The sequence below is a fragment of the Anomalospiza imberbis genome, chromosome 1, assembly GCF_031753505.1.
Source record: "Anomalospiza imberbis isolate Cuckoo-Finch-1a 21T00152 chromosome 1, ASM3175350v1, whole genome shotgun sequence".
NCBI classification, from domain to species: Eukaryota; Metazoa; Chordata; class Aves; order Passeriformes; family Viduidae; genus Anomalospiza; species Anomalospiza imberbis.
In genome coordinates this window covers 127,632,764-127,647,621 of record NC_089681.1, presented here as the reverse complement: position 1 = coordinate 127,647,621, position 14,858 = coordinate 127,632,764, and the positions used below count along the sequence as shown (strand labels likewise).

At 41.6% G+C, this 14,858-nt stretch overlaps 1 protein-coding gene across 1 annotated transcript; it reads right to left on the bottom strand.

The window, feature by feature from the left end:
• Nucleotides 1–3,169: 3,169 nt before the first annotated feature.
• Nucleotides 3,170–13,462, bottom strand: PDK4 (pyruvate dehydrogenase kinase 4). The gene is made up of 11 exons (XM_068210717.1): nucleotides 13,211–13,462; nucleotides 12,185–12,326; nucleotides 11,093–11,164; nucleotides 10,319–10,503; nucleotides 9,797–9,886; nucleotides 9,193–9,270; nucleotides 8,495–8,571; nucleotides 7,876–7,974; nucleotides 7,471–7,581; nucleotides 6,654–6,767; nucleotides 3,170–5,697 (listed from the first exon to the last, which is right to left on the bottom strand). Exons 1-11 carry the CDS (start codon nucleotides 13,350–13,352, stop codon nucleotides 5,554–5,556), a joined length of 1,254 nt encoding a protein of 417 aa, XP_068066818.1. The 5' UTR covers nucleotides 13,353–13,462; the 3' UTR covers nucleotides 3,170–5,553.
• Between the last annotated feature and the right edge of the window lie 1,396 nt (nucleotides 13,463–14,858).

The following is a 14,858-nucleotide window of genomic DNA, read 5'->3' as shown; positions in this document are numbered from 1 at the left end:
GGAAGAGTACTCCAGCCTGCCTCATATAGGACTGGGTGTCTATTTTTAGGTAACTGAATGAGCTGGGAGCCAGCTCACAGCTGAAGCCATCTAAATACAGGTGCCTAGAGGTGCCCCTGTGTCTGGGGCTCCACTACAGTCAGTTGAACTCTGCCACTGGAGACAGGATTGCTATTCAGGCACCAGAAGTAGGCATCTGTTTCAGAAAAGCTTTCTGGAGTTCTCTGCATACACTGACACTGGTCATGAGAGGCAGCTGAGATATCCAAATCACACCTCAGCACACACACAGAGACGTGTACACAGTGTCATGATAAGGTGTTGTACTTGGTGTGCTGAATCCCTTGCCAAGGTTCTCAGCTTTCAGGCTCAGTCTAGTGATGTGACTAAGTACAGAAAGTCCAACCTATAACAGCAATGTAAACAAGTGTCTTTTTTTTCCCCTTGATTTTCTTATTTGAGCCTTGCAGACAGGGCTGTATCACATTAATGTATCTTCTTAAAGCATACCTGTTCTAAACTAGAAACTCTCTGTCGCATTCCAGGAGAATGTTCAGCAGCTCAAAATAGTGGGATTGGTGGTCGCTCCTCTTGCTGTGTTTCCTGCATCGCAATTCTGTTTGCATTTTCAATTGGACATGGCTCCCAGCAAGGCAGTGAGACTCATTCCTCAAGGCTGTGCCCTTCACACAGCAGGATATCAGACAGATGCTTTCCTTTCTTTCATCTTCCTGTTAGGAGCTGCAAAGCACGAATGACACAGGGAAATTGTGCTAATTCTACATGGGCCAATTTGTTGCACTCTGCTTTGATTTTCTTTCAGAGTTGCAGAAGGAATATTGAGGAGAGCTGATGAGCAGCTCCTGGTCATACATATACATTAATACCTCCCATACATATTTTTCTGTTTATATAAAAGTCTTACATTATTAAGAGCCCTCAGGATATTCTGAAGACCCAGGACTGTGTTCCAGCTACTTGCTTTGACACCCAACATTTGAAATTGCAAGAAGAATTAAGACTGCCTGTGGGTATTTCTGCCCTTTCTTCCCTGTGAGGTGAATGGAGAGAAGCAGGACTGACTGAAGCTGCCCACCAACATGTCCTTTCTCCTTGCTGACTGTGAGGAGCAGCAGCATATAGCCAGGTACTGAGTCAGTTGTTCTGTCCAAATGTGTATGACAGCACAGATGTGCAAAGCCGCCTTAGGGCCTGTAATACAGGGTCAGGACATAGGCATATAAAATTGCGTTGACAGTTCCTGGGAAATACAAACCCAAAGATGTTAATGCAGAAGTGTGCCCCTTATTCTTCACCATCCCCACCCCCAAAAATTAGCTGAGTTGAGGGATCATAAATTGCCATGTTCTACCTCTTGTTTGCCAAAAATGTCTAAAAAACTTAAGAGCAGAAAATTCTTTGGTGTTATACCTGATCCTCTAAAGTTATCATTGCTGTCAGAAAGAGGGAAAAAACCCAACTATTTTTCAGTCCAGTAGTGTTTTTCATCAAAGGTAGCAAAGCTTGCTTTGTGATAATTCTTTGGGAAGGACATTATTGCATGTAAAGGGCAAAGTCTGGCGGATTTAAAAACTTGGTTAAGTGATAGGGAAATGATGATAATGAACAACTGTGTATAAAGGCTCCAGGGAGATTAATCTGGATATGTGCCCAAGGCACCAGTAACACTAACCAGTAATCAGTGTACACTTTTTAGCTAATGATCTGGAAGAGAAAACACAGGGTGCTTTGGCGTGGTTTCTGTTGACATCAGGAACCTGGCTGTGTAAGGTCCCAATCTGAGAGCAAAGGGCGAAAGTGCAACACCTGCTTATCTCCTGTGAAACCAGAACACTCTTCAGCCGTGGGTAAATGTGCTGATGTCAGTGCCCCCCTGACATGCCAGCAACAAGCCAGCCCCACACAGTGACAAAGAGCTGGTGCATGGCCTCTTACCAACTGGGCTTGTGCAGGGGAAGGAAGAAGCCCACATTTTGCCTTCTAGACTGCAGGAGCTTGGCTGGGACTGATGATCTGTGCACAGTGTGCTGCAGAGAGCCCTGGGTCTCCTGGGGCCATATGCTCAACAGGGAGTTGCAGAGACAGCAGCTTGGGTCCATCCTGCTCCACTTGGGCATCCCTGCTCCCAAGCCTGCCATAGGCAAGGTATAGAATGCATGTATGTGTATTTCTGCTTCGAAAAACCTGACAGGAAATATGCAAGTCCGGTCTATAGAGACTGCAGCATGGTAAAAACAATGGAAAACACAATGGGTGTTTTTGTTGTTGGTTTCCTTTTGTTTGCTGTAGTAGTTTATTGAAGTCCCTGATGTACTTTAGCTTGGGGATGTTTCTCCCAACACACCTGGCATACTGGGATATGTCAGAGGGGTACATTTTTGTAATTGCAAAATGCAAACGGGATGCCATGTAATCTGCTTCCCTGGCATTACAAGTCAAAACCCTTAAGAAGGTGAAACCATCATTGTTAAGGAGGGTAAACTCTGTACACAAGGCTGTCACTTTTAGACTTGCTGCCAGACACCTGGAGTCAGGCTGGTTTTCATCTCTCTCCTTTCAGGTAAAGTATATACGTATGTTTTTACAGTTAATCTATCTTCTTAAAATTAAGCAAGATGGCTCCAGGCCAACACAAGTCTGCTAGAGCACCAGGTGTACAGGACTTTTGGGTCATGACACCATCTGATCACTACCATTTTCTTACACATCAGCTATGAAAAGCCAGCTGTCCCATTGCTTCAGAGCTGAAAGACAGCCATCCCTTTAGTCTGTGGGAAAACTTTTTGTTAGATATAAACCCAGTGATGGATGTCTTTTTTTCTTAGTCAATTTTCATATTCTTTAAAACTGAAGAAAAGACTACTTTAGAGTGCAGAACAGGCACTGATGGAAGATTCCCAATTCTCACCTCAGAATGAATACACTCCTAATTAAAAAGGAGATGGGTAAGGTGATGCACTGATTTTAGTTACTGTGTAACCTCTCAAGCAATGCAACATTAAGCATAAGCAGATCATTCTTTCAGTGTTTCTCCCCCCTGCTGTACCTGACACAGTATGAGTGTTGTTTTTCTTAACTCCATTTCATAAGACTTAAAATAAAATGCCCTTGCTTGCATCAGACTTCTTAAAAAACAAAGACACAGACAAGCATTTAAAACATTTTATTATAAAACTATTTCAACATCAACATCCAAGTAAAAGACTTAAAACTACAGCTCTGCTTTCAGAATAAAAAGTCAGTGAATGCTGGAAAAGGTGCTGTATTATCTAGGTAGATAGCCATAACGTGTAATACTACACAGATTTCATGTATGTTCCTTAAGTGCTTCACAACCTCTGCCTGCATCATGAATGTTCTGCAGCTTTGCTCTGCAAGCAGTATCACAAACATTTTTGCAGCACATATGTGCCTCAGCTGCTTTGAAACAGAAATTACTAACTGAATCAGCTGCAGCTGTGTTACAAATGTACCATCAGATCGTAACTCAGGTTCAAGCATTACTAGATGCAGACAGAAAGGTATAAATTATGTGTACTTGACAACAATGACTATTTTGGTATGTGTTTTTGACCCTGTATTCCATTCAAAAAAAAATCAACAAATACTCAAATACTTTATGACAGCGAAAGCATCATTTTTACACCTGTATATTCTAGGCAAAGGTATTTCTTTTTTATTAGCCATATCATTCACTGAGCTGAGCTCAGATGCATTATCTGGTGACTTTTGGTGACTGCAGCTTATTCACCAGGATAAAAACAGCCTAGATGCAGTACTAAGGTCACCATGCTCAGAAGTTATCATTAATACATCTAAAATTAGTTTTTAAAATAAATGAGGCATATCAAAATATATTTAATTTTCGATGAGAAATATATCTCAACAGGACTTCAAGAATGCAAAGGTAGCTTCCAATTAAAAACCATGTTAGAATCACAGTCGAATACGGAGTCATTTTCTGCCCAATAAATAGAAATCTCTAATAGAAGAATATCATACTGAGCAGGATGTTTTACTGTATTTGCAACTTTTTGCAAAGGATCACAAACATGTGGTAACATGATAATTAATGGGGGAAAAAAAAAAATCAAGTAATATTCTAGAGCCCTGATGAACTTTTGACTGGCCAGCTTGGCAACATTCAATAGTTTAGCATTGGTTAAGTTTACCTTGCTTACAAAAGTGAAAACACACAAAGAAGATAGGCAAGGAAGAAGCTTACTGAGAATGGAACATTTTCTGAACAACTCTCTCCTACTGGCACTTTTACTGTGGGAATTCCCCCTATTTTGCTCTTCATAAAAGATTTCCTGTAGTTTTCAGTGCTGTTTACATTTTGAAACATTTCCTAAGCCCTTTCCATTGCAATGAACAGTTCTTAGAATAAATTTTTACAGTTCCAACACCACTCCTGAAAACCTTTCCAACAGACCTTCAGTGCTCAGCCACAGCTTTCAGGGTATAGATTCCCTATGTACGTTTTTGAGCTGATGTGGTCCAATACAAATTTGAAAAAGACAGATTGGCAGATTTTGGTTTAGTGTATTTAGCCACTAATCTAACAGCACAACAGAAACAAACACAGAAGACTGTGTTTTAAACATGCTTATACAATACATATCACCAAAGCCTTTCTGTTCAACTTGCAATGTCTGACTTCAGTTCTTGGAAAATCCTAACTGACTTGGCACATCTTCTCCAGAATACAGGGACATAGGCCAGATGTACCCTAATGTTAGAGCTGTTACTACCAAGTAGCTTTCCATTTCTTTCCAGCAGGTCTTAAAAATACCCTGATTTTCTTCTTTATTACCTTATGCATAGAAGCCCTACTTGGCTGATTTCCCATGAAGAGTTTAACATAAAATATCTAGCAATGTGACTCACAGAGCAAGGCATCACTTAAGATGAAGATCACTTAATTATTCCTGGAATAGCTTTTTTTTTTTTTTTAATGGGACTTTCTTATACATGGCAAACACTTTCTCCCTACCTCCCAGGGCTTCTTCTTTTCCAGTCAGGCTGTACTTGAATGCTGTTGGTATCTTGCTACAAGACTGCCATGTTAAGTGGATCTTTTCCAAATGTAATAAATAGAACTTTAAAGTATGGATGCTATCTATCTACCTGAGAAGTTCTGTAATAAGATAAACTGCTGACAACTATTCTAAGAAAAAAATATGCATCAGCATAACTCGTTTATCAGTCAGTATTAAGAATTCAAGCATTAAACAGGATTTAAAAATTGCACACCCCTACCACACAAAGTCTTTGATCATAGTAAAAAAATAGCTTGATTTTCCTCTATACACAGCTCTTCTTTAAAGACATATGTGCTTCTATTTTCCTCATCCTGAAGTCCACAGCAAGGTTTCAGATTCAGTGCATACAGCCTAGGTTTATGATATTCTTATCTTCTTTTTCTTATACTAGTCCTGAAACTTGCTTGTTTGAAGGTAGATGAATACTTCCAAATGCTGCTCTTGAAGTCAGCTTGATCCCCTGGGATGTCTCGGTATCAACTTCTCTTCAGGAAGCTGCACTCTGCTTTGCCATATTCTTTGGGTCTTTACTTGGGACACACCAGTCATCTGCCTCTGAGGTAGCCTGGTAATGCCTGGAAGCTGATTTGTTAAAAACTGGTAGTTTTTCTATTGATTCTGTTGATAAGGCCTAAAAGTCAAGAAGGATCAGGTTAATATCTCTCAATAATGTCACTTAGCAAAAATTCATTCAGCATGCCTGAAGTGTTAAGCCAGTGACCCTACAAAACGAAGTTATTCACACAAATGTTTCTACAATAGATGTGGTAGTTTATGTGCTTCAGTATCTATGATTGGTTTGGGTAATTTGGTAGGACAACTGCAGTAACATCTCATCCTATTTATGCATTTTTCATGGGCCTTAAGCAGGACCCTCTAACATGTTTTCAAGATAGTCCAGGAATGCATGGAAAAGGGTTTTGATTTGCAAAATTCCAGTGAAAATTTTTCAATAAAAGTGTTACATATATATATATATATATATATATCTGAACTGTCTCTTCCTTTCCTACTTCAGCTCTGATTGTGCTTCAGTGTTTTCAGTTTAGCAAGAGGAATTCAAAGCAACTTTTTCCCATGATTAAGCACAGAAAATAGAAAAGAATATTAGGGTTGTTAGCAGGTTTCTTATAGAAACAGCAGTGCAAATTATATGCCCAGTGTTCAAAATTACTGGTATCTAAATCCCATAGAGGAACTATATGGCAGATGTTGAATAGCACCTTGACTCCTTAAGGATTTAGTTTATAAGGACTTTCTGGTTTTCAGAGTAAACAAACCAGATCTGTTACTCATACCTTTACTTCACTCTCTTTGAGTACTTTGTGTTAAGGTGCTATCTGTTTGTTCATGGAATACAATCTGAAAACCAACAGGGCTCTCACTAGTAGTAGTTCAAATAGACTAGTTATAGCCAAGTGACTTTTTTGATACCAGTTAAAAACCAGTTACGAAATATGTCATTTCTCAAGAAAAAACAAGAGCTACTTATGAGCAGAGAATCTGTTTACCTTAAAATGGTAACTAGTAGTTATCCCACTGCATTAATGGTAGTAATCTTTTCTTTAACTAAATTTAAATACATACCTTCAAGTAGATGATAGCATCTGTTCCATAACCACATATGGAGTAAAGATTTAGATCTCCTTGAAAGTATTTGGCATACAGACGAGAAATTGGCAAGCCATACCCAAAGCCAGCCTAAAAGTAAAGTACAATATAAAATTAATTATTTTTTACTAGATCTAATGGCTTGAAGTCAAATAACTGGAAAGTCTTCAGAGATTTTTAAGCTGTTAAAAAAATCCTTTGAATTTCCTCGTCTCTTAGAAGAAAACATAAATCTCTAATCGGTTTCATAGAGAATGCTGAAGCTGACCATTAAAAATCCAAAGTCACAAGAAAAAAGGTCTCCATGGAAGAGGGAAGGTCTATATGTATGTCCCACTTTTACACTTTAAGTATTTTTCCCTCCCTTGTTATTGCTAGTACAGCTTGATTAGTAAAAGGAGCTTTCTACTGGGAGATAAACATAAAAACCTAAAAGACTGTTCCAGTTGTGCTTGCGTCCAGAAAGATTGCATGATGTACAGGAAGTTTGAGGACTGAGTGGAGAGTGAAGACAAAGTAAATTAGTGTCACTGGACTGCAGGAAATAAAAAAAAAAATGAGGGAATTAGATTCAGGTTGTAATGTTCCTCTTTCCTTAATGCCTTTAAAAGCATATTTTTGTCCACTAAGCTAAATACTAAAATTCTGTTTCAGAAAGCATAAATTAATACTTATGAGTCACAGTTAATCTTTGAATACCCCACAAAACAGCAGGATGGATACAGTGCTCCTTTATTAACCCACCAACACTTACAACAACCTAATTGCAACATGAGTATTGAAAGCATCTTACAAGAGGGGTATTTCGACCATCATCCACATTTGGCCTTGGTGCAGTGGAATACATGTAGCTAAACAGCCGCTCAATTTTCCTCACTGGAACACCACCTCCTCTGTCTGAGATCTGATTTGAGAGAACAAAGTTAACAATAAGCATGCACGAAGAACGGTATTTAAAATGCTGTTATTTGAATACACCTTTCCAACAGCCATAAATGCAAAGATTTGTTTTGCAGCACATTATTTTTCAACTAGATAATTGTGCTACATGGAAGTTCATATCATCAAGAGAATGCTCTTGTGCTGATGCATAGTGTCTTCCACCTGTTCTCAGAGGCCAGATACTTTAATAGAACTAGCTATGCATGTATAATAACAAACATTACAGTAAGTCCATTGTAGTAGGCCAGCAAAATACCTTGATTGCCAGGTCTTCTTTCCCTAGAACAACTATCACTTCAACTGGAGAAAGAGTAGGACTGTTTTCTTGGAATTCAACAGTTGCTCTCATTGAATTCTATGGAAAAGAAGGTTACTGTGATCAGAGGTTGTTGAATCCATACACTTCAAACCATATCCCTTTTACACAGAGCCAAAATTATCTTTTACTCCTATCAGTGCCTGGTTTCCAAGGGACACACTTAGCATTTTGGCATAATGGGAGTCGATTTATCATCATTAAGGTTGAGAGGAGGTGTCATACCTTAAAGCACCTAAGCATAGCCAAGACTCTTCTGAGTGAAAGATTACAATGTTCTTGCTCAACATTAACTCAGACACTGTAAATTAAATAACTCCCTTAAAGTCAACAGGTTTCTGGAGAAGACCAAAGTTCAGCAGTTGCTAAAGGCTGCCAGATTCTGTATGTCATGTTGGCAGCACTGAAGTTCAGCTGCACTCACTACTCCTTAAATACATTGTCCGCTCCACAGAAAAGGCAGTAGGGCAAACCTGCAGATGAGATCTCTAAAAGCAGAAGGCTACTGGTGGCCACAATCCCACATCCCACTTCACTCTCTCAGTCTATACTAACATACCTTAAAGAGCTCAAAAAGCATGTGAAAAAGATGAGATGGAACATATACAATGCTAATTGGTTCTCCTGGAGCTTTTCCTAGAGGAAAGGAAAAATAAAACACACTTAAAAGGGTGATGACATTTTTCTATATGGTATCCAAATTTTACAATTAGCAAATTGCCAAAACAAACAAAAAAATAAATCAAGTTTCCCTCCTCCAAAATTGGCAAACAGCTTTATGCATTCATAACAGTGTTTAGACTACAACTGCCACTTGCTTAGTAAGTTTCTTTTCAAATAAACAAATAAAATAATCAAGTATGTATTCCTCTTTATAAATAAAGGATTTCAAACATTAAGCAGACTGCTGTCATCAGACACATGCAGGCAGCTCAGACCACACCCAGCATTTCATTCAGCAGCCCCAGTTCCTCACTCCAGATATGGAGGTCCTCTCTAGCAACTTCTCACATTGCTTTAGGTACAGGTTTGTCTGACTTGTCTCAAATTTATAAATGGTACCTCAAAAATGTTGTGTTTAAGATATACCAACATTTGTGTTCTAATATGGGAGGTTAGATGAGGTGTCTATAATAGAAAACAAAGAGGAACAAGTCCAAGCCAGATCAACTGGTATGTGCACTAAGGTTACAGAAGTGGGAGACTTCTGATTCAGTAGAAGAAGCAGTTTTGGCTATCGATAGGCTCTTATCTTACCGTTCACTTGAGTAAGTTTCAGTTCTGGAGATGTCAAGTAATACTGGTCACACAACAACTTGGCACTTTCATAAGCATCTGAAATAATTATTTAAATAAATTATATAAAGTATAATATCAAGCAATGTAAAAATTAATTCCAGTGCATAGCAGAATACAGCTTTTAACCACCCTAGCTGCTAAGGTGTTAGACAGTCTAAGACTGGAATGTGTCTCAAGGGAACGATAACATTGCATCCACTGTGTGCACTGAAATTTGAGAAAAATGGGCAATTGCTGTAGCATGAGCAAATCTTTGTACAGTTCCATAATTGTATGGAACTGATGCATCTGCTATCTACCAGTAGGTAAAACTAATCTCGACACCTCAGACAACTTCAACTCCAACCTCATCTGTCACTCGCTAGGACTTACTCCAACATGGTTTTTTACTGCTACTTTAATTCTGTCTTCTAAAAGCTCATGCCTTGATAAGACTACTTTCAGCTATTTCAATTAAAGCCAGTCAGCATCCTCTACAACTGAAGCTGGCTACTCAAACTGCTTGCAGTCAAATACAGATACTGATCAGGAAGAGACATGTTAAAGCTCTGAGAATACGCACCATTCACTACTTCAACAACATCACAGCAAGGATCAATACTTCCAATGTGCCTTGGGTGTCCCGAGCCAGATTTATCATCAAAAAGAAGAGCTGTTTGACATGAGAACAATACAACATTTAATCCCAAATACTGTGTTATTTAAAAAAGCCACAAAATTGAGAATAATAGTGTGATCGCAACATGTAATTACATAAAACACTGAATGTTGTTTATGCCTTTTATGAGTTAAAATGCTATCTACTGTTAGCAAACTATGTTGGCTTTTCTGTAGCTCACATCTAAAGGTTTTTCAGACATAAAGAATGATATCCCTACATATTCCACAAAAGAGTTATTTTAATTGTTCTGTAGTCTAGAAAACAAGTTTTCCCAATACTTTCTTAAGTGATAGATTCAGTTTCTAAGTTTTCAGTGTCACACAAAATCGTGTAAAGCAGTTCTCCAGCAGTTTTAAGAAGTGTTTACATTAACATGCTACTCATTAGGTTGAAGTTTTCTCTTAGGGAAAAATTTCTACTTACTGTGCTGGTTCATTAGCATCCGTGTGGAAATACGACTCATGTAAAAACGATCCAAAAAATACTGGATGTTTTGATTGGTGACAGGATCCACTTTATAAGTGTCTTTGTATTCAATTACTCCTTGTGCCATTGTAGGAACCACATCATGATGTCTGTTTCGCACTCTAATTAGAGTATCTATAAAGCTAGGTTTAAAAAAAAGCTTTTTAGAACATCATTCTCAGACTAGATAGAAGCAAGCTTTGTATAATGTAACTATCTAATCTAGCACCAGCACAGTTAAGTGCTTAACAGCCTTAATACTAAAGTACAGTGAAAATACAGTGTGGTTTTTTTACTCTTTTAAAAGTAATTCTTTATTGACCTAACATAGAAGCATTTGGCATTTTTAAAACAAAAGGGATAATAAGCATATCAAATTCACCACCTGTTTACTTATTTATTTGACTAGATGAAAATGTAAGGAAAGGAAAAAGATACCAAGCTGACATCTTGGAAAAAAGCAGAGATATGACTGCACAGATTTTTTTAAAATTTTATTTCTCTGTCATGACAGTTCAAGGGGTAACGTGACCTTGAAATTAAGCTGCGATGGGTTATATTTATTTGCAACACTGCTAAACATGGTCTGAGGTTTTGACCAGCTTGTTCTATGTTCAGCTCTTCCTACTAGATTATCAAATTCAGCTCATCATGGCTGTCAGTCTAAAGTCAATATACTGTGAAAAGTAGAATGTGAACTAAAAAGTTCAAAGAAAAACATGAAAAGCTTACTCAGATAAGACTTTTTGGTCATCTGGGCTTTTCTGATGGAATTCAATCAACTCCTGTAGGCTTTGGATGTACCTATTGAAAAAGAACATAAGAAATATATGCTATTAATTTGATTTTTATTAAGCTAGCAATATCAAAAATACTTTGTCTTGTGCACACCATTAGTCCTAACAAGTCATTTAGAAGTTTTAAGTATCTTTGGAATATCCACGTTACAACCAACAGTGGAATGACAGATAGACACTTCTTGACTGCCTGAACTCCAGAAGTTTTAAGACTTTTCTTGTGCCTGCCACCAGACAGGAATCTAAGCCCTCACTTAAGGTATGCAGCATCCCCTTATAGTTCTTTAGAAGAGATGTATTTCAAAAGAAGATCCAAATGACAATGCCAATCAGGAAGCCACTTAAGCAAAATTTTTCCAAATCTGATCAGCTTTGGCAGAAGCTAAGTAGCTGAGCTGCTTGCATTAACATCTGACAGCCCTGACGCATATGGCAAAGGCACAACAGTTTGCTATATTAAGAAGAGTTTCTAGATCTGACTCTAATACCTCTGCTCTTTATGTCAGCCATCCTTGCAAATGATCCAACTGTGCCAGTAAGCAAGGTTAAATCAGATTCAACCACTGTGTCAACTGCAGAGATGATGTTAATTGAGTTTCAAACATTTGCTGCACAGGTCAAGACAATATACTTTGGAATAGAAGCTCTGTTAGTAACTCCATCAGTGAGAGATCAAAACAAGTACATAGCCTGCTTTCCCATTTTGTGCGGGTCTCAGAGTCAGTAATGCTGTGTGGAAACAGAACACGTTTTCTTTTCTCCCTTCTCTATTAGCAATTTCAAATTGCTGACTCCCCACCCACCACACCTATTTAAAGATAACAATATAATCATATTGGTTTTCAATTTAATTTTAGTATGCTAGAAAAGGACAGTGTGTAACAGCTTGCAACTCAGATCTGATGAAGGAACTGCATTTCTACTTTGTTTTTGTTTTGTTATACTTTCTACTATTCAAAAAAGTCTGTAACAACAAAGTTCTCAAAGCTGTGTAACTGCATGCTGAATTCAAGCAGTTCACACTTACCAGCTTTTTACCAATTTTACTGATGGAGTGCTTAGTAATTTATCAGGAAGAAAATCAATTTCTTTCAAGATGTTTGCAAACCTCACAGGAAGTTCTTGTCGCAAAAACGCGAAAGAAGTTCTTTCACATCCATTGGTCGAGCCTATTAATAAATCCAAAACACAGTTTTTGTTTAAGGAAGTTTCAAGGTGCAAATACAGGTTGCTGACTTCCCATAAGCTTCAGGACTCTATTTCTCTGCAATCATGAAGCTTTTACCGGCCCGCTCACATAAGTGTTCGTTGTTACATGTTTATGCAGAACGCTGTTTACATGACAGTAAGACTCAGCATGTTCCTGGACGGAATACTTGTACAGTTCCCATTTAGACATGAGTCTTAATTGCAATCCCCTGAGAAGCACTCCGGCCTCTGTAAACAGGAGGTCGTTCGGGGTGACGTCTGGTAGTACCATGTGCGCACAGCCGCCAGAGCCGCCAAAGCGATAATAGGATCTGGGAACAGCGCGTTCGCTCCGCCTGGTGGCTCCTCCCGACTCCATGGAAGTGGAGCACGAACACGCCCCGCAGCCCACGTCCCTCTCAGTGCCCGCACCCTACGAACACCGCCGAAGCCGTGTTATAGCGTATCTTCAGCTCTGATGGCGGCACTCACAGGTCTCCAGCCCCTGGCACCTGGCCGGCGGTAACTGCGGCCGAGGTGCCCTTCCGAGACGACCTCCCCGCCGCCACCACCACCCCCCGGGGCCAGCAGATTCCCGGCGGGGCTGGGAATACCTGGCGGGCCCGCTCCCCTCCTCCGCCCTGGCGCTGGGCAGCCGAGCCGGGGGGGTGGCAGCGACTTCAGCGCCGGCTGAGCGCGGACCCCTCCGTGCGGGGACCGCCGCCTCCTCTGTCCCGCAGAGCGCCGCTCCCGAACCCCCCGCGGCAGCCCCCGGGCTCGCTCCTCCATGGGGAAACGAGCCGCCGAGCACCGGGCCTGAGCTGCCCCCCAGCCCCGACCTCCCCCCTCTCCACCCGACTCTCACCGAAGTCCAACAACTGCTTGATGGAGAGCGGGGAGGGGGAGAAGCGGGAAAACTGCTCCACCTCCTTCGGCAACCGGCCGCTGCCGGCACTGGCCCCTGCCAGCGGAGCAGCGCTGCGGAGGGCGATGCGGGCGGCCTTCATCGCTGCAGGGGAGGCGGGTGCGTGGCAGGTAGGCGATCGCTGAGAGATCCAGTGATCCGCGAGCTCCGGGACTGCCCCCGTCCCCTCGCCTGTGGCGGACGGCCTCACGTGGCGCCTCTATTTACAATCGCGGGGGGGCGGGGCTCCGGCAGGCCGTGCCTCCCCGGGCCCTCGTGACGGCGCTGGCGGCGTCCCCCGTGCCCGCCGGGCGCCTCGCCAGCGGCGTGGGGGGAGCCGGGGGTGCCGGGGGGCAGCTGCGGGGCCAGAGCACACGGAGCGGCGGGTGCTGCTGCGCCGCCCGCGGTGACCTTGTGCACCGGGCAGGGCCGGGCGAGGCTGGCAGGGCCGGGCGAGGCTGGCAGGGTGGCCGTGCCCAGCTGCGAGGGAGCTGTGCTGCTCCCGCCCCTCCGGGGCTGCGGCGTGCGGCCCGCTGCGGGCTGTGCGCCGGGGCTCGGGGGGAAGCCGTGCACGGCGCCACGGCCCGGCCTGAGGGGCGCGATGGTGTCCGGGGGAGTTGTGTGTTTGCACTCATACAGGGCGTGCTGGCAGTGCTGGTGCTTACGGGGTAGCTCCAGGGGCGGCGCAGAGGCTGGCCGACTGCATGGAAGGCAAAGGGAGCAAAATCAGATCGCGGCCGCAGGCTGTCGACATGGAGGTCATGGCTGTGACCTGGTTAATAGTGACCAAACACCCGAGGACAGCTGTGCTGGTGACACAGGGGCCCCAGATGAGCATGTGGCCTTTTTTTACTATCACTAGAGCTGACCTAAGAAGGGGCTGACACATGTCCTAGACTCAGGGACAGCTCATCTCCCAGGTCACAGTCGAGCTGGGAAAAGCCCCCTCACCTTTCCTCTTTGCTGGGGAAGGAGCTTGGATCTCCAGTGCTGCCTGGCCTTTTCCCAACATGCCCAGTCCACTTCTCTGAGGGCAGGGTTTGCATAAGGCATTGGAGAATGGAATTCATGTCAGGGGAGGCCTTTCTGACATCCGAAGACTTAGTCTGCAACAGCGGGAGAATGTGGCAGTAAGATAATTGTGCCCTAATATTTGCATACAACTCTCCAGTCCAATTTTATATGCATATATTTACACACACAAACATGTAAACTCTTTTTCAAGGGAAGGAAGATCAAATTCCTCACAAGAAAGCTGTGCACTTAATTTAATAGAGGAAAATACTTTAGCTTGTCATTAGACTTTTTTTAACTTTATCTTATTTTTGTCATCCTAGCATATCTGTTATCCCTACTTATGGTTCTACTCCCATTGTACTTTATGTTTTATTATTTTATTGCTCCCTGTTTTATTATTTTATTGGGAGAGTTATTATGTTTTTTTTCCATGAGATATATTCTGGTTTATCGCAGTGATCGAATGTTGGCATATGAAATGTGAAATGAAGCAAAATTTAGACAAATAGCAGCAAATGTAATGACTTTGATTTTTCCTGTCCTTGCCAGAAGTTAAAAATTTAAGAATTTGGTATTTGCTTTTGGCTGATTC

Coding starts and splice junctions, on each gene's coding strand:
- PDK4 (XM_068210717.1), bottom strand. CDS start 13,352: ATGAAGGCCGCCCGCATCGCCCTCCGCAGCGCTGCTCCGCTGGCAGGG. Junction 10,504..11,092: donor GACCAAAAAGTCTTATCTGA/GTAAGCTTTTCA, acceptor TTTTAAACCTAG/CTTTATAGATACTCTAATTA. Junction 5,698..6,653: donor ATGCTATCATCTACTTGAAG/GTATGTATTTAA, acceptor CTTGACTTTTAG/GCCTTATCAACAGAATCAAT.